Raw genomic sequence first — 20,360 nt, forward strand, 5'->3', positions numbered from 1 at the left:
GGGCGTCCTTGATGATGGATGTTGCCTTCTAGCATCTTGCTCCGTGTAGATGTGCTCTATGGTGGGGAGAGTTTTACCCTTGATAGACTGGGTCATATCCACTACCTTTCATAGAGCTTACCGTTAAAGGACGTTTCTGTTTCCGTATCAGGTCGTGATGCAACCAGTCAATATACTTTCCACCACACATCTACAGAAGTTTGTTAATGTTTTAGCTGAGAAGGCGAATCTTCTCAATTTCTAACAAAAAGTAGAGGCACCTCAGACTGCCGAAGTGCGAATTTAAAATTATCGGTGAACATCTCAGCCAGCTGATCAGCACATATTTTTAATACTCAGCCAGGTACCGCACCTGTCGTCTGTGTGAGTTTGTGAAGGTTTATTCACGTTTTGATGGTCAAAGCGAACATAGAAGGCACTGAGCCCCTACAGGAACTAAGCTTTTGTCAGTAACGCCAGTTGAACTTTGTCTTTTTGTGTGCTTTCCCCCTCGCCTTCAGTCTGTGGGTTTATATTGCCATGTGCTCTTGTTTGTTTTCATGCCCCATGTGCTCCTGTCCCCACTCCCACTTTACTCCGGCTCCTGTATCACTGAGTACTCTATAACTTATCTGTTTCTCATTATTACCTGTTTTACTGCCACTTCTGTCTGATTGTTCTCCACCTATTATCTGTCTCTCTGTCTATTGCTCAGTGTATACTAGTCCCGTGATTTCACCTGTTGCCAGATTGTGCCAGTAAATTTTCCTTAGCCTTTTTAGTATTCGTATCTGTACTCTATCCGTCTGAATATTGACACTGTCTGTTACCCCGATTCTGGTTTTTGGATTTTTTTGGATCATTTGTTCTCTGCCTGAACTTTGACGCAACTTTGTTTGCAACTCGGGATTTGTTATTCAATTAATATCACTCTGTGCACAGTACTGTGTCTGCAAGTGGATCCCTGTTCCAGCGTCCTGACAGCGTTCTTATCACGCATGTCGCGTGTTATCCACCAGTTCTCTTTGCAAGAGGAAACGGCATTAAATACTTGCCACAGCGGTCGAGCATCCTTCCGTGGTTCAAGTTTTGTCCGGAATTGCCACACTGTGCCGTGAGATGGCTTTCCGGAGATCGTATGTGAACCTTTTGTATCTTACAATGGTCGCTAGACCTGAATGCCACTGATCTTGCCCTCAGCCGATGGCGGATCTCATGGTTTATCTAGGGCTTCTGGTTGGGCATAGGTATCTTCAAAAAGCTTGGGAGTTTGTGTGTGTGTGTGTGTGTGTGTGTGTGTGTGTGTGTGTGTGTGTGTGTGTGTGTGTGTGTGTGTGTGTGTGTGTGTGTGTGTGTGTAACGGGGCTGTTGGCATTGGTTAACGGTTAAATTGTCTCCATCTTGGAGGCATATAAAATTAGAAACACACATTTAAGATAAAGGATTTCGAGAGATCAAGAGAGATTTTATCTCTAAGGAAATGTCGATTGCCTAGAATTCAGTGTCCTTAGTGAGCGGTGAAGCAGACTCGTTGACAGCATTTAAAACGTATCTGGAGCAGCACAGGAATGACCTCTGGGGCTTTAAGCCGATTGCTGGAAGGTGGGATTAATACGGACGTGTATTCACTGCTTAACTTGGACATATAACATTGCTCCCACATTGTCATCAAGCACGACCTTGAAAGAATAACGTTGAAAGAAGGACCCATGGGTTTTGTGCCTGATGGCGGCACAGTTGGAAAACAAATATCACGTTTATGTTCCTTCATCTACCTTCTATAACCGCGAAAACACTACGTTTCTGCGGCGATCCATCCTTAAGCTCATCTGACCCAGTCCAGAACATTTACCACATCACTCGTCCTATCCTTGAACCCAGTCAGACAGTTTTAAAATTCTCGTCTCTCTTCTCAAATTTCTTTCCGATCTTAACCTTCCTATCTCTGTAAACTCTGACTCTGTCAATCTCCAAACCACGTTCCCAAACCCAATAAGCTCCCATTGATCATCCCCATACCTTGTCATTTTAGAATTAGCTTTTAAATGTGGAGGCCCTCGAATTCCTTCAGAGGAGGTTGCGGTTTCTTAACATGGCCGCTATCTTAAAAAAAACTACCCCATTGCTGTAGTTTATGTAAATATCTCCTTATGAGTTTCAGTATAAATTGATTCCGATTCTGCGTAGCACAATGAACGTAGAACATGGACACAGACTGTGCAGCGCTTGGCCCAAACATTGTGCCCATCTACATAAATCCTCTGCACGATCAATCCCATTGATCCCTTCATTTACTTATGTGGACAGTAGATTCCGCTTAATTAGGACACATCGGGACCAGCACAATTTGGCCCAACTGAGTTGCCAAAATGGGGAAAGTTTCGTGGAAATATTTTAAAACATAAAAGAAAAGACAAACTATGGATTCAATGAGTAATACATTATTTAAATGGGATACATAACAAATCAGAACACTAATAATCCTACTACAGTACTATAAAATTTTATTTCCTAATGAATATAATGCTAGGAGTTCATCAAAGTGTATGCTGCCCTGTTCTTTTGATTTACTGTGAACATATCAGCGCAGGCACCTTCTGTAGAGAATGGACTAACTTAATACAAAGCAATCGACGATTGCATGTTCAAAACATTCAAGATAATTGTCGAAACCTTCAAATTCTTCGTATTTTCGAATTGTTAAATTAGCCAGATCGTTTCATTTTCACTCCCGGCCGTCTCCACGGCTGAGTTTTTGAAACCGCAGTGAGCAAAGCATTTCCCAATTGTTTTCCTGCTTACTTCTGACCAGCTAAGAGTGACAAAAAGCACTGTTTCATGGTTAGAAACATAGAACAGACGCTAATAAAAACTGTTCGGTCTAAGCACAAAGTTCGCCACACAAGTGCACGCGACTGACGCTAGTTAGAAACTTCGGCAACAATGTTGTGGCTCAACTAACTTGCATAGTGTGCCAGGTAAGTGAAGGGAATCCCGGCTGTTTTTTCGAGTAGATCTTGTTCCTTCAGAATTGTCCCAAATAACCTGCTGCCCCGATTAACCAATGGCCCATTTAACCGTGATCCACCGTATGTGCCTACCTAAGAGTCTCTAAATGTTCCTGTTTTATAAATGTTCCTCTTGACCACCACCGTAGGCAGAACTTTTAGGGCACCCATCACTCGCAAAGTAAACATCAAAACAATCTGTGACATTTCCTCGAAACTCTACTCCACTCTGCTTCAATATGTCCTCTGGTACTGGCCAATGCCTTGTTGAGAAATAGGGCTCTCTATGCTTCTCGTAACCGGAAACGCCTCTCATCCACCTTCGCTCCAAAGAGGAAAGCCCTATATCACACAATCTCTCTTCATAACGCAGACTCTGCAATCCAGGCTGAATTCTGTTAAATTTCCTCTGCACCCTCTCTAAAGCTTCCACATCCTTCCTATACTGAAGAGAGCAGAACTAAACTTCCTTTACTATAGAAAAGATGTTGAAGCTTTAAATGTGGTGTAACTAGAATTCTATAGAGATGCAACATCACGCCACAGTTCCTGAACCAAATCCACAGTTCAATGACCATCTGCCATTTTTCCACTCTGCTCTGCACTCAGCCTGTATCTTGTTGTTGCCTACGACAACCTTTTACACTAATCACAACACTGCCAATGTCTGTGCCATCTTCAACCTTACTAACGGACCCTTCCACTTCCTCACCAGTCTTCTTTGCAAACACACTGACTCATCCTTCCACCTCCTCACCCATTTGCTTTGCAAACGTACTAAATCACTTTTCTGCTTCCTCATGTAAGTCATTAAAACAAAACACAAAAAGTAGACGTCACAGAAAAATCCCAGCAGAAATCCACTCTTCACCATCCTCCAGGAAGACTACCCACCAAGGCTATATTTGCCTTGCTACGCGTCTTTCTTCTGTAATAAACAACTGAGTTTTTCTTCTTTAATTTCCAAAGCACATCACATCAGTCTGCACTAACTTTCTCTGAAAGGGTGCCCCAACGGGTCGCTCGGTTGACTAGTTATTTACATTATTTAGTTCCGAAGAGCCGCTCGTTCACTTTAATTTATATGTGGTTAAAATTTATTTAAATTTTCTTGATACATGTAAAACATCTGTTTGGAAAGTTACTGAATCGACAGCGATAAGCAAACAACTTGATTACAATTATTAACGTAGTATTATTTCCTTTACTCATCATGTGGATTTAATTAACATTGTGATTCGGTTTTATCAATAGTTAGTGTAGCATTGAAATAGATATAGTATTTTTTTAAAAACCTATTCGGAGGCATATGAATTTTAGATCGGAATTTTCAGTGGTTAAAAAAGCAGTCAAATAGCATTTTACTGAAATCTCTTTGTTCACATTCTGACAGTAATATGGCACAAGTAAGAAAAAATAGCATCAGTCGAAACTGCGATAAGCATATAATCTGTTGATGAGATCATGTAATTTCCCCGTGATTTAATTGCCTCGAGTGATTCAACGCAACTTCTGCCTTGACGGTCAGTAATATCAGATTTTGGTTTCTCCTGGATTCCTGTGAGGATGAAAGATTTTGATCCGTTGCTTTGGCGAGAGTATGTGTTCTCTATCGAGTGCTCTGATTGCTACATATCAAGAGCCCGAGTAGTGTCTCCTCTCACGGATAATTAATTGATGAATCTCAAGGCAGTCTTATTTCCGTAGAAATGCGGAAAATTTCAAAGACAAATTGGACTACCAGTGTAAATGAGGAACCGAGTAATGCATACATTTACAGCTACATTGTTCTTCCAATGTGAGCAGTCAGGTACCGTCCGAGCTGCGGTAATGCAGTTTTCTGCCCTCAGTGAATGCCACAATTCTGGCCACTCCGTGATTGCTGACTGCGATGGAAGATCAACAGGGCAGCTTTTGTTTATGGCCGAGAACAAAGTACGATTCTTTCTATTGTTATTCTCTCTGACAGTGTAATTATATGCTTACCAATACACGCATTACGGATCGTGTCAGGTGTATACCTTGGCCGTAACATTTGGTTGGAAATTCAGTGACATCAGTCTTCCATCATGTAATATCGAAAACCAAAAGAGACGTTGCATGTTCTCCATCAAACGTTCACGCACTACAAAAGCATGCGTATATCTCGTGTATTTATTCTAAAGGTTTAGAGAATACAATCTGTATTGTATTTACTTTAATATTCAAGGTGGTCTGCAATGAACAACTTCTTCAGAATCCTGTGAAGTATTTAGTACTCATGTAGGAAAAAGTAAAGCTGGTTCTACTTTGGAGCACAGCATGTTCATTTGGTTGCAACGCACACAAACTGCTGGCAGAACTCAGTAAGCCTTGCAACATCTATGGAAAGGAGTGAACAGTCGATACTTCGGGCTAAGAACATTTATTAGCACTGAAGAGGAAGGGGAGAAGTTAGAATAAGAGGGTGAGAGGAGGGGAAGAAGAAGTACAAAATGGCTGGTGAAAGGAAACACCAGGAAGGGTAAGGATTCGAGTAAATATCTGGGAATATTGGTGAAAGAGATAAGGGGCTGAAGAAGGGGACATCTGAGAGGAGAGGGCAGAATGCGTTAGAAGAAAGGGACGGTGGTTGGAACACTAGAGGGAACTGATTGGCAGGTAAGTGTTCATTTGTTTGTTTTATTTGAGGTCTTGAATATAAATTATGTGATTGGGCACATCCATGTATTAGTGTCAGAAAAGCTTTGGAAATCATTCGGAACTACAGCACCCAGCGTATGGAATACCTACTCTTTTGGCAAAATATCAATAAACATAAACAGAAGCAGTAATCAGTATATTCCTTTTTAGAATTCCAGTCTGAGAGAATCACTGAAATGGAACAATGCAATTACATCCAAAATTCAGTAGATCTCCTTTAAGTTTTGTTATTCCTACAATTTCAGTATAATATTAGCACGTGGCACACTCCAACCTGATGTTTCTTTTATAAAGGAAGGTAAGTGATTAAACTGCTGGACACAGGGAATTATAGTTTGCTTAATCCATAGCCTTTTCTACGTGTCGACCCTTGAGTATAAACGTTATTTTGAAAAGCAAAGAGAAGTTAAGAAGAGTCAATTCGAAACAACTCCTAAGTTTTCTTTCTCAGTGAATATGGATAGTAGGGGAAGGCGCCGCTCATAAGGTCAAACTAAACTCTAGTTTTATTCGAGCACGAAATTGGAATACCAGATTTCAGGGTGCTTTTAATTCTTTCACATTTATGGTCGATTACAATCTTTCACAGCTGGGCAATTATTTCACCCCAGTTTATTTTACATCATTCAGAGGAATAAACATTGCATTTTATTTTTTGCAACTGTTTTGGGAAATTCCAGCCAAAACAAGTCATTGACATAGCAGAAATCAGAATGAAACTGATAGGATAAACATAAACAAAATTATAAATTCACACACACAGTACTAAGGCTATTATAAATGCAGCGGTCTGATGTTATCATCTACACAAGAGATTCTGCAGATACTGGAAATCAATGCTGGAGCGGCTCAGCAGGACAGGCAGCATCTATGGAGCGGCATAACTATCGACATTACGGGCCAAGACCTACATTGGGACAATCACCGTTAGTCGGATGTCATCATTTGGCTTCGGGTCCATTAAAACAAAAGCTGGAGCTGCGTCTGTTTCAGCATTCTCTACTTCACCTGAAATGATAGAACACGAAGAGAGAATCCAGTGAACAGCTGAGAGAGGCAAGCAGTCAAACCGATCGAATGGACCGAAAGAGTACAGTAACAAAATAAAATGTTTTAATATGTTCCTTGTTAATTTTTAGATTCACTGCCAGCTATTTTTATAGGAAAAACATTGGTCGATGGGCTCGTTGTGTCTTTACGTTTCCAATCAACATCCGATCCGTCATATTGCAGATGTGAAGCTGGTGCATTCTACTGTTCGCTACTTAATCCGACACCTGGTGCCGCGTGGTGTAATGTCTGTGACTGGGCATATTTTCTGTAACCCGCCTCAATGAACTAATACTCTAAAATACACTGTTCACAACTTTACATATTAATTTCATCTGCGTTAAACACAAAGAATTTATTCCTCTTTGGAATGTTCTGAACGGTTGTGTAGTTGGACGTAAAAGAAGGAATATTGCCAAACAAGGCTGAAAGTATTCAAGATGTGTTATGGAGCACTCGGCATCATTACACAATAAATAGATGTTGAAAAGTATAACGTGCGTCCGAAGACACTCTTTGAACAATGACCACATTTCTAGTCTGCATAATAAAGGACAACCTTTTCTTTGCACTGAAAATACGGTGAAGTTTTAATAGTTTCTTCATTGGAATGAATAACTTGCTGCACGAGCAAAAATTGAAAGGATTGCAATTGCACATATGGAGTTTAGAATCATTTACGCTGATGTTTTGAAGCAAGTAAAATCGTATTGCGCATGATAAAGATGAACACTGTGAAAGTTTTCACGCATGAGTGACCTACAACAGAGAAAAACACGCACAACTGAAGTTTATTGATATTAGGGATACTGGCTATAGGGATATTAGCGATACTGTTAATATCCAATTGCAAAATATGAGAACCTTCTACAATATCCACAAAACCGCCAATCCGTGTCATCCGCAAACTGACTAAACCGCCCTTCCACTTCTTCATTTGTAAAAACTCCAAAGAGCAGGGATATCAGACCATTTCCCCGCGAATTATCACTACTCACGGAACTCCAGCTGGAATGCGCTCCATTTACTGCCACAATTCTGTTCCTGTGGGCAAGCCAGTTCCAATTTATGCAGCAACTGTCCCACGACCGCCTCAATCCTGACAGTCTTATTGAGCCTACTATGGGCAACCTTGACAAATGCCTTACTTAAATGCATATTGACCACAACTACTGCTCGATCTTCAATGCTTCTTGTTTTCACGTCCTCTATAGAGTTAATCACTCTCGCGAGGCACTGCGTGAACCACACAAAGGCATTTTGCTACAAGCTCGTAAAAGCTGTCTGTAACAACCCTCTCTAATAGTTTGCCCTCCACCGATATAAGACTCCATACTTTTAATTCCCAGAGCAATGAATTCCACAAATTTACATCACTTGATTTATCTGTGTACAGAATATTAGTAGTTGGTTGGTATTATTGACTCATCTATCCTCTTTCTCCACTTACTTCGCTCTGAGTAAAGGAGATATTCAGACCAACATGCCGTGATTGTCACCCTGCTAAACATTTTATAGCTCATACATTATTTTCCCCTTAATTATACCCCTTGATGTCAGATTCCAGTAGATGTAACTCTTTTATCCCCGGATATCACCACCCGTCCTTGTTCTCCATATTTGTCCTCACCTCCCCGCCGATTGTTTGCTTTACCTTTGTCTGCCCCCACCAATCACATACCTGCCTCTACATTTCAACAAATTCTCTCCCTTCTCACAGTTACCTGCTTCTTCGCAGGTCTTTCACCTCGGCTAGGTAAGATTTTCACCTCCAGCCTTTTGGGTCAACTTTCTGCTCTCCCCTTTATAGAGACTACATTCCTTCTTCACTTCAGTTTCATATACACCGGCTCAACTTCTCAAACTTCCCCCTCACAATCTTGCATGACCCGGCGAATGCCTCAAGTAGTATGGTTCTGTGCCCGATTGCCAGCTTCTGCAGTTTCTTCTGACCCATTTCTTTGTCTGTGTGTCTTGGTGTTCACCTGACGGTGAATCTCACCTGGTCCCTCAACACCAGCTCCACAGCAAAGAAAGCCCAGCAGCGTCTCTACATTTTGCGAAGGCTGAGCAAAGTCCATCTCCCACCCCCCTCCCCCCATCCTCATCACATTCTACAGGGGTTGTACTGAGAGTATCCTGAGCAGCTGCATCACTGCCTGGTTCGGAAATTGCCCCATCTCGGATCGTTAGACCCTGCAGCGGATAGTGAGGTCAGCTGAGAAAAACATCGGGGTCTCTCTTCCTGCCATCATGATCATTTGCACTACACGCTTCATCCGCAAAGGAAACAGCATTATGAAGGACCCCATGCACCCCTCATACAACCTTTTCTCCCTCCTGCCGGTTGGGAAAAGGCTCCGAAGCATTCGGGCTCTCACGAACAGACTACATAACAGTTTCTTCCCCCATCCCATCAAACTCCTCAATACGCGAAGCCTGGACTGACACCTTGCCTATTGTGCTGTTTATTATTTATTGTAATGCCTGCACTGTCTTCTTTGCACTTTATGCAATCCCGTGTAGGTCTGCAGTCAATTGTAGCTTTCTCTGTTTTTTTTTTACGTAGTTCAGTTTAGTTTTTGTACTGTGTCATGGAACACCATGGTCCTGAAAAACGTAGTCTCATTTTTACTATGCACTGTACCAGCAGTTATGGTCGAAATGGCAATAAAAGTTGAGTTGACTTGACTTGCATTCTAATTCTCGAAGAGCTCTCATTAATTCTTCGAACAGACAACCTCGTTCATATCTTATCACTATGGTTCATCCCGGTTTTATCCTGTCACTGTCAGAAACGTTGTACTTTACAAATTTCTTTGTTTCCTCGCAAGTTCTCAAGAAAGGGTTTCAACCTTAATTGTTAACTGTATTTTGCTTCCCACAGATACAGCTTAAACTGCTGAGTATTTCTAGTGATTCTCTTATAATTCTCCGCACTTTTGAAGGTTACGAAATTGTAACTTATTTCCTCTAGATGAAGACGCTGCAATAAGGTGGGAATGACCTTAAACATATTCCTTGGCCACTGGCACTGAGATTCACATGGAATATTGTCGCCAAGGAAGCTATTACTGCTGTTGGTGAATTTTTCAAAAGTGAATATGCTTGATTTATATTAGTAGTCTAAGCTTTATAGTTTGCATCCTCATCCGAATCAAGAATTAATTTATGATGTGGGAAAAACAACTCAAGAAATCAATCGCCTGTGCTCTGTTGCTATGCAACAAATTCACATCCATTTTTACCATCACTATGTTCTTTGTTTGTTATAACTCTGTATATGAACAGAATTCTATAGAAATTCTATTATAAAATTAACTATCACATTTTATTCATTGGTCAGTTGTCAATCTTGTAAACGTCAACTGTGTTGATTAGCATAACTCATTGATATTTGCTAAGTACTAAGGTAGCCCCACCAGTTAACTTTCTAATTACATTTACTCTTCCTGAAATTGGACGCGCTGATAACCTGCTGGAAAATGACTGTTTTTCCAACAGATTTCTAACCGATAAATATCGGACCTCTCCCTAATCAATGTGCCACTTCTTTCTTATCCTCGATCAAGTTTAAGCATAAATGAATGTTTTCATCGCCGAGTTCTCGTCTCCTTTACAGCTCCTGGTCTCTCTCTGCGCCTTTCTCTCAAACAGACGTGCGCACCTGCACACTCTCTCTCTCTCTCTCTCTCTCTCTCTCTCTCTCTCTCTCTCTCTCTCTCTCTCTCTCTCTCTCTCTCTCTCTCTCTCTCTCTCTCTCTCTCTCTCTCTCTCTCTCTCTCTCTCTCTCTCTCTCTCTCCCTCCCTGCCTTCCTCTCTCTCTAATCTGAGAGTGAATCTAAGAACCTATGCATTCAGAAAATGTATTAAAATATATCATGCTCTCATTTTCTCTTTTATTTATCGCAATTTCCTGTCAAATCTCGCTGGCATTGTCAGTAATTTCTTCCTTTAGTTATAATCTTTGTGCATGGTATTTTAATTCTTTTATGCATGGACGTCACGTTCATAAGAGATATTAAGAATGCACGATAAGCGCCAGGGAAGCTTCACCGAAACCCAACCACACGTTGGGAGAAACATGAATTAAGTTTCTGTTAGACTGATTATTTCACAACTTGAAATGTGAAATTTACGCCAAACATTTTAATGGATTTGCATAGACTATTGGAGAATTGAAACTCGTCGTTACCTTAACAGTCGTTGTAAATGCGCTGTACATCATACTCATCATAAAGAGGATCACAAACGTGATGAGCGCTGACGATGAACTAACAACTTCATCCAGGTTTTCGAATCTTTCTTCATCGCCTGAATAGTCGTCCAAGTCTTCCAGAGTTACACAGATTGCTGAAATCGATAGTTTAGAGTTTTACCGGATTTTATATGTTTTCTTAGTAGAAAGCCAAATGACCCACTTCCCTTGATGCACTTGTTCATCAGACTGTTCTCAACTTCAAGTTTCAATTTAATATTCGTTCAGTGGCATCCTTAACGTGTACTGACATTAGTTCTGTGTCGTCCTTGTCAATTCTAATTGATAAAACCTTTAAATAACTGATCATGTATCTACTGGATCTGGGTTTTAGATAACTTAAACCCAGACGGTGAAATCCTTTTCTCAAGTTCATGAAAGCGAGATTTAATGATGGAGAGCGCTGTTAAGCGACTTCAGGCGAAGGACAACATTCACCTCCCACTCCTAACGTATACCGAGCAGTTGCCTCCTGATCACATCCCACAGAGCAAAGGAATGTCAGAATTCAGTACATACACGTGACATCCTTTTCGTTTGGCGGGCTGTGCTTTATGTAGTTGCAGAATGCTTTCAACTTGCGTGTTTTACTCTTCTAAGTGCAAACTTATACTATTCGCTTTTGGCTGCAGCATTAGTCCATGACATTGCAATAATCTACACCCACAAATTTCTTTCGTTTCATTCCCTAACATCCACTGCTTCTAACACATTTATGTTTTAAAAATATATTTATCTTCTCTAAACTGAGCTCCTGACACTATACAATATTTACCGGAACATGGCCTTGTCATAGTCCGGTCCATGAAATCCACATTTGGGTTCACTGTTCGGTTCATACTCCTTATTCCAGGTTTTCTGGGTTTCCCCAGTTTCTGTTGAGTCAGTTGATTCTCCTTTGGGCTGGCTTCATAAATAGCTTCAGGTTTCAGCCTTTGGCTGTTGGATTGCTCCTGTCCAAACCCCCTGTCTGTATCCCTTCTCTTCACCTTCCTCCTGCAGCCTTGCCTTGCCTTGCCTTGCCCTGCTTGGAGCCTGTATCTGTGTTTGGAGCCTCGCCCTGTGTGGAACTGTCTCTTTGTGTCCACGCCTCCGCTAGGTAGGTCCGGCTGCTTTGCCGCTACCTAGCGTTGGGAACTGTCTCGTCGTGTTCAGTGTTCTGTGTAATGAGACCCGGCCCTACGTCCCGTATCCAAGGAGGGGTACCGGCTCGGTGTTCCATGTTCCTGTCTCTCCCTCGACCAAGTCAAGGCTTCGGGGTCTCGTCCAGTCCCAGTCAGGTCTAAGGTCCTTGTCCTGTCCAAGCCTTTCTGTTCTCGTCCTGTCATGTGCCTCGCCCAGCCCAGGAGTACCTTGTCCAACCCGGTTTTGGGGTTCCCTCGTCCTGTGCTGGGGTTCCGTTGCCCTGTCCAAGCCACAGCTTTGTGTTTTCTCCTTGTCATGTGCCTCGCCCAGCCCAGGAGAACCTTGCTCAGTGCTGGGGTTCCCTCGTCTTGTGCTGGGGTTTCCTTGTCCTGTCCATGAGTCTCACGTCCAGTCCTGTGGCTCTCCTCGTCCTATAGCCACGTCTTGTCCTCATCTGGTTCTGGAGTCCGAGCCGGAGTCAAGACCCAGGTTTTGGGTTCTTGTCTAGTCTCTGGCACGGAGTCCAAGCCCAGGCTCCTAGTTCCCAGTTCCATGTCCTGGTTCCGCTATCCTCGTCAATCCCTAGCCCAGGCCTGGTATCCTTGTCTCGTCTGGAACCTGTGTAATGTCCAGCGTCCTTTATTCCCCACTTTCCTTGCTTCCTTCTCACACCTTGTCCTGTTCCTGGTAGTTCAGTGTCTGTGTCTTGCTTTTGGGTCCACTCTCCACGTTCCCCTTTATGACAGGCCTATTCTTTCATTTATCAATATCCCTTCATACGATTACAATGCTGTTATTTGTGTGGCCATCAGTCACTTGGTCTTCTCTGTTCTGTCAGCTGAGTGGTTATTAACTGTTGTGAGGAGTTCTATATAGAATACATTAGACGCTATTGAGCAAGACTGTACAATTCTCAAAATTCAGTTACCATCACACGAGTCAAGATAATACAAAACTGACTTAAGAGTACCACTTCAGATGTTCATTTGGAATTCATAATGCCGGACACAGCAACATTGGATTGAATTTGACTGCAGCTGACGCACCAATTTTTATATAACTACATGTTACACCCTCCTTGCAGATCAGTTAATTTTGGACACGTGATTGTCCATTGCAGTCTAAGTCGGCGTTTGCTTAAACTTGAACACTGTTCTCTTGTTGTTCACTTTATCTGGCGCGGTAACCATATCAAGCAGGCCCTGAGCAAAATCATGCAGCCAAAGCCCGAAACCAAGTTTAGCAAACTTTAGCCCGGGGCCGAGAGGAACAGTTGGATAGATGATAGATCTCATTGAAGTGTATTTACTTAGAATATCACAGTACCATTCACAGAAAAGTCACGGGGAATATTTAACAACATATTTAAAACACATCATCTAAACATCTGGATTTCTGTAGCATATTAATATAAATAGACGAGGACCTGTGCAGTCACTGAACTGGCTACAATGTTTGGGCCCTTCAAATGACTGCTGGTTATTGTGCCAAGGAGTCCAAAACGGGATCCAGCATGAGATATCGGGGAGGGCATGACGAGATTCAGAGGGCAAGGACGAGGCTGTGTAAGCTCTCAATTTCAAGATAATTATCTTCACTGAGAGACTTTGGCAGATCTATAACTCGTGTATGTCAAGATGCATAGGGAAGGTAATTCAGATAGCCTGTCTTCTAGAACACGATGGCATAGTCTATATTATATAAAATGTGAAAGACTAAAGAGCTTTTGGGAGGGCATTTCCGTGTTCATGGGTGCTCAGAACTAATAGAAACATAAGCTTTATAGTGGCAATTCAGCAGAGGCAGACTGAGAAACAGGTGTTAAATAAGATCATATAATAGCGAACATGAAATCCGCTTCAGCCATTTACTAGGACCCGGGGTGGTGGCAGGCGAACGACTTTTAGGATTCGCTGATGTCGATTGTTTCGGCCTTCTCAATTCTATTGAGCACTGGATGCCGTATAATCAGTGTTAGAGGCCAAATGAAACATGGAGGTCAATAGTATTTACTTAGCATCAAGTATGTTTCTGCTTGAAATCACCAACCAAGCATCGTGTACTGTATTCGCCAAGAGATGAGAAGGAAATGTGATTTATAAATTTGCCAACGAAACTGCTGTCAGCAGAATCTCAGTGTGTGACAAAGAGGCGTACATCAGTGAGATTAATCAGCTGGTTGAATGGTGCCGCAGCAACAACCGTGTTCTCAACAAGAATAAGAGAAATGAACTTATTGTCGACAGCAGAAAGCAGAAGTCGAAGGAACACACGCCAGTCCTAATCGAGGAGTCGGCAGTGGAAAAGGTGAGCTATTTCAAGTTCCAGGAGGTATTCTCTGAAGATCTATCCAGATCCCAATATATGGATGTAAATAGGGAAATAAGCACGTCGCTGGTATATTTTATTAAGAGCTGGAGAAGATTTGGTATATCATCAAAGACCCTACCAAATTTTTGCACAAGTCTAACATTCAAAACGTCAGCATTCTAACTGGCTAAATCGCCAGCTGGTATTTAGGCACCATTGCATGGGAACCGTAAATACTGCAGAGAGTTGTGTGCAGCTATCCATAGGAACGAGTCTCCCCAGCATTGAGAACACGTCATAAGGCGGTGCCTCAAGGGGTTGGCAACAATCATTAAGGGCTCCCACCATCCAGGATGTGCCATCTTCTCATTTCTGCCATCAGAAGTACAGGGGTATGAAGGCTCACATTCAACTTTTTAGGAACAGCTTCTGTTCCTTCTTCATCAGATTCTGAACCCAGCCATGAACCCACTAAAACTACCTTACTAATTTCCCCCTTTTATCACTACTTATTTATTTTTAAGCATCTCTTTCATATTGTACTTTTAGCATGTTTTATGTATTGCATTGTACTGCTGCTGCAAAACAATAAAATTCGCGAAAATGTCAAAGAAAATTATTCTGATCCTGATATTATTCCGTGCTGTTGTCTATTGTCTATGAACCTTTGGCTTTTAAAGTTCAGATGACAGGTACACATGCACAAACGAGCCTATCCGTCAAATCAGATCTCGAATCTAATCTCCAAGAACCGCTAGGATCTGAATAACCTTAGTAATTTGCCCTATATCGTTGCCTCTCTCGTCTCCCTGCCATATTTGCGACACGTGAAAAGGAAAGAATGGAACTATACTAATATATTTATGAAGCTAATATAAAAAAACTGAAAAATGTTTTACTCTTAAGAGCAAAAATAAGAACACACATGTGGAAGCCAAGAAGTTTTCATTCTGAATTTATTTCAATATAATGTGGCGGACAGAATAAATCGCTATCTGCTATCTATTCCGCGACTTAATAGCATCTCTGAGTACTACATTTTCAGAATCAATGTAAAGTAGAAAATATTCTAATGCTATCGAGAGCTCATCAGAATGTTAATGAATAAATGAAATTTATGGAATATTTCATTTGCGGTAGGATAATCTGAAGAGTGAATGCTATGCGTGGTCTTCAGTAAATCAGCAAAACGGAAACTCAAACAGCTACGTGGTAAGCAAGAAACACTTCCAAGCTACTAGTCATCAAATCAAGGATGATTAGACGCTTGATTTAAAGCTGTCGGTTAGAACAACTGACACGTTAACTAAAGTAGGTTTACCCTGGGATTTATTAATACTTCTGACTATATTTGTTTGTAGCGACGGATGTCCAACCAAACAGCTATAGGTGGTTCCCTTCTCCCAGTCTTCTGCGCTGATCCTCAGTTTGCTGGTAACCGAGTTAGAGCCGTTTTCCTTATCGCTGTTAAACTGGATGGAGAATCCCGAATGCAAAAGGTTGTCACTAGCCATCCAGCCGACGTATATATCTTCCGGATAAAAACCGGTCACCAGGCAAATTAGGGTAGCTGCTTCCTCGGCTTGAATCTCCTCAGCTGATGGGTACAAAAGGTAGGCTTTCGGGCGGTGCATTTCAGTAACTGGAAGAGAAAAACATATTTCAAATTAGTTTCATCTTTGACTTGCAGATTTGTATCTTCAACAGACTCCAGATGTTCAAACATCAGTAAACTCAGAAATTAGATCAGCTTTTCAACACAAGACATATCGGCTCCAGATTTAAATAAGGTGTTGCATTTGCTCTTTGTTATTAAGATACCATGTATAGTTTTACAGTTTTGTGTATTTACTTTTTTCTACGTTACCACGGGTGTCCTGATCGTTTTTTTTTCTTCTGGATTGCTGTTACGCAACGGAATGGAGGAGATTATGTTTTCAATTCTATTGATTAGGTCATGAATGTCACTGCCAAAATGTTTGTTTGATATACCATGCGTACTCAAGACGGCAGTTAATTGCGCTTACCCTTGTTTTTTTGGGTGGCGATTGTCAGTGGTGTTGGCAGATCACGGTCTTCTACGACACACAGGTATTCGGTTCCACTGTTCCACTCCTCCATACTGATCTTCAGTTTGCTAATGATGACGAATTTACTTCCCCTCCTCTCTGGACCGCGAGTCTCTACTCCGTTCATTCTCCGACTCCCATTTACTTGCCAGGAGACTGTGACATTCTGTAAATCAGTGTAAACCACTTCGCACACAATTGTTGCCCTCCGAAGCATCCAAATCTCTTCAAAGGAAGGCTTTTTTATGATGGCATTAATGTCAGCCATAAGGCATTCTTCTGGCAAAAAAGTGGGAATGGTTATATTCATTCTGTGATGTTCAAGATGTGGATTATAACAACTCTAACCAGGCCGGAGTAGCACATAATCCCACTTACTACGCATTTCTCTGTGAATTTTTTTTCTGCTTCCCTAATACAGCTGTACTTGCCTTATCAACCCGACTCCTCTATCTTCCTTGTCTGATATACTCATTGATTCTGCTGATTATAGATACCACAGCGCAAACAGTACACTGACATAACTTTAACAGTAAGTACTTTTTCCCATTCAGGGATGCAAACGTTCCCCCTTAGATCTTCAAAATACTGAGAGAAAACGTGGCTTCCTTCAAAGATATTCACACAAAATGAGCAAAGGTTTTGTCTGCCAGTCCCCAGTGTGATTCTGAAATAAGCTGATCGAAAAGAACTATTAAGTGGAAAGCAATACTCAGTTAAAACTACAGTACTTTCTCCATTATGGACGGAGTAGCACGCTCTTCGAAATAAGAAAACAAAATATAACATGCCACTGAATTCTAATCAAGAACAGGTTGTGTGCATAGCATTCAACATATCACTACTTTACGAGCCGAGGACTGACTGCCAGTTCTTCAATATTTTCGGTCATTTGTGGGAGTTACTCCTCTAGAAATAGGAAAATTTGCCAGTAACGTGAAACCGAAGCGGCCACGTTGACTCTGTAGGTTACCAAGTGCCATAAAATATAATGGAACCACGTATTCCAAGGAAGCCCTTGCCACTTGATTCGTCTTGAAAATTATAAAACTCTACTGCGATGTATGAGCCGACACCTGCATTATTTACCAACCAACGCATTCCAGAAAAAATATAAACTGTGGTATTAAAATACAGTAACATTTGGAGGATCAATTCAGTTTCAAATGTGCACGAGCCTTTAGTAATTTCGCTTTCTTACTTTTGCTTAGATTCTCGATGCCCCTAGTACGTTCATTGTTTACCTATCTTGCATAGAAAACGTGACCTATTTTCCTGAGTTGCTTCAATGCTCCTGGTGAAGCATAATTTTCGCAGCTGTTGGGTAGAGAGTTACAGGATATAAACCCATCGAAATTGAAGGGAAGGTTCCAAGTAAGACCCGCGTATTCGAAGCCCCAGTCCATCATGGTATTTTGTGTTTGGGTGATACTGTCAGAATAGCACGGGTGAATAAAAGCAGTCTATTTTGTGCATGTTAAACAGTACAGCAAGCATGTACCAGAAGCGAACCCTGTAAGGGTTTACGGCCCTACATGCTGTGGCGAACAGGATATCACAGTGATCGATATTGGGGCCTCAGATGCTCTGAGTCTATTTCAATGATATTACTGGGGGATATACCAACGATATAGGTAAAAAAAATACGGGATGAGGTCCTACAATGTGAATTTAGGGAGTAAGGAGATAAATTAAAAAGTAGGACCACAAAGGTAATAATCTCTGGATTACTACCAGTGCCATGTGCTAGTCAGAGTAAAAATCGGAGGATATTTCAGATGAATACGTGGCTTGAAGAATGGTGCAAAGGGGAGAGATTCAAATTTCTGGGGCATTAGAACCCGTTCTGGGGAGGTGGGACAGGTATAAACAGGACGGTCTGCACCTGGGCTGCACTGAAACCAATGTCCTAGGGGGAGCGTTTGCTACTGCTGTTCAGGAGGCATTAAACTAATGTGGTAGGGGGATGGATACAAGTGCAGTGAGACAGAAGGGTGTAAAATGAGGGTAGAAGCAAAAAGCAGTAAGTTCAAAAGTAAAACTGGCAGGCAGGCAAATCCGGGGCAAAAAGCAAAAATAGACACTTTTCAACATAATTGTATAAGGGCTAAGAGTGTTGTAAATAGAAGCCTGAAGGCTTTGAGTATCAATGCGAGGAGCATTCGTAACAAGGTGGATGAATTGAATGTGCAGATAGTTATTAATGAATATATAAATTTGGGATCACAGAGACATGGCTCCAGGATGGGAGCTCAACATCCAGGGATATTCATTATTTAGGAGGGAGAGACAGGAAAGAAAAGGAGGTGGGGTAGCACTGCTGGTTAGAGAGGAGATTAACGCAATAGAAAGGAAAGGCATTAGCCTGGAGGATGTGGAATCGATATGGGTACAGCTCTCTAACACTAAGGGGCAGAAAACGCTGGCGGGAGTTGTGTACAGTCCACCTAACAATAGTAGTGAGGTTGGGGATGGCATTAAACAGGAAATTAGAAATGCGTGCAATAAAGGAACAGTAGTCATAATGGGCGACTTCAATCTACATATAGATTTGGTGAACCAAATTGGTAAGGGTGTTGAGGAAGAAGATTTCTTGGAAAGTATGCGTGATGGTTTTTTGAACCAACATGTCGAGGAACCAGCTAAAGAGCAGGCCATTCTAGATTGGGTATTCAGCAATGAGAAAGGGTTAATTAGCAATCTTGTCATGTGAGGCCCCATGGGTAAGAGTGACCATAATATGGTGGAATTCTTCATTAAGATGGAGAATGACATAGATAATTCAGAAACAAAGGTTCTGAACTGAAAGAAGGGTAACTTTGAAGGTGTGAGACGTGAATTAACTAAGATAGGCTGGCAAATGATACTTAAAGGGTTGACGGTGGATATTCAATGTCAAGCATTTAAAGATCGCATGGATGAACTACAACAATTGTTCATCCCAATTTGGCAAAATAATAAACCAGGGAAGGTAGTGCACCCGTGGCTGACAAGGGAAATTAGGGATAGTATCAACTCCAAAGAAGAAACATATAAATTAGCCAAAAAAAGCGGCATACCCGAGAACTGGGAGAAATTCAGATTCCAGCAGAGGAGGACAAACAGCTTAATTAGGGAAGGGAAAAAAGTTTATGAGAGAAAGCCGGCAGGGAACATAAAACCTGACTGTAAAAGCTTTCATAGATATGCGAAAAGAAAAAGATTGGTCAAGACGAATGTAGGTCCTTTACAGTCAGAAACCGGTGTATTGATCATAGGGAACAAAGACATGGCAGACCAATTGAATAACTACTTTGGTTCTGTCTTCACTAAGGAAGACATAAATAATCTTCTGGAAATTGTAAGGGTCCGAGGGTCTAGTGAGATGGAGAAACTGAGGGAAATACGTTAGTAGAGAAGTGGTGTTAGGTAAATTGAAGGGATTAAAGGCAGATAAATCCCCAGGGCCAGATGGTCTGCATCCCAGAGTGCTTAAGGAACTATCCCAGGAAATAGTGGATGCATTAATGATAATTTTTCAAAACTCCTTAGATTCTGGATTAGTTCCTGAGGATTGGAGGATGGCAAATGTAACCCCTCTTTTTAAAAAAGTAGGGAGAGAGAAACCGGGGAATTATACACTGGTTAGTCTGACATCGGTGGTGGGGAAAATGCTAGAGTCGGTTATCAAAGATGTGATAACAGCACATTTGGCAAGAGCTGAAATTATCGGACAAATTCAGCATGGATTTGTGAAAGGAAAATCATGCCTGACGAATCTTATAGAATTTTTGGAAGATGTAACTAGTAGAGTCGGTAGGGGAGAGTCAGTGGAAGTGGTATATTTAGATTTTCAAAAGGCTTTTGACAAGGTCCCCCACAAGAGATAAGTGTGCAAAC

General features: G+C 41.6%; 1 gene segment (V, D, J or C); it reads right to left on the reverse strand.

Moving 5' to 3' along the window:
- Positions 1-2,679: 2,679 nt before the first annotated feature.
- LOC132381570 (Ig heavy chain C region-like) overlaps positions 2,680-20,360 on the reverse strand; it is a 49,089-nt gene continuing 31,408 nt past the window's right edge. Inside the window, 6 exon segments of the C gene segment in view lie at positions 2,680-2,791; positions 6,581-6,677; positions 7,718-7,955; positions 10,915-11,072; positions 15,734-16,054; positions 16,440-16,760. Of these exon segments, the coding sequence occupies positions 2,680-2,791; positions 6,581-6,677; positions 7,718-7,955; positions 10,915-11,072; positions 15,734-16,054; positions 16,440-16,760 (1,247 nt within the window).

The sequence above is a fragment of the Hypanus sabinus genome, chromosome 26 (genome assembly GCF_030144855.1).
Source record: "Hypanus sabinus isolate sHypSab1 chromosome 26, sHypSab1.hap1, whole genome shotgun sequence".
Classification (NCBI taxonomy): Eukaryota; Metazoa; Chordata; class Chondrichthyes; order Myliobatiformes; family Dasyatidae; genus Hypanus; species Hypanus sabinus.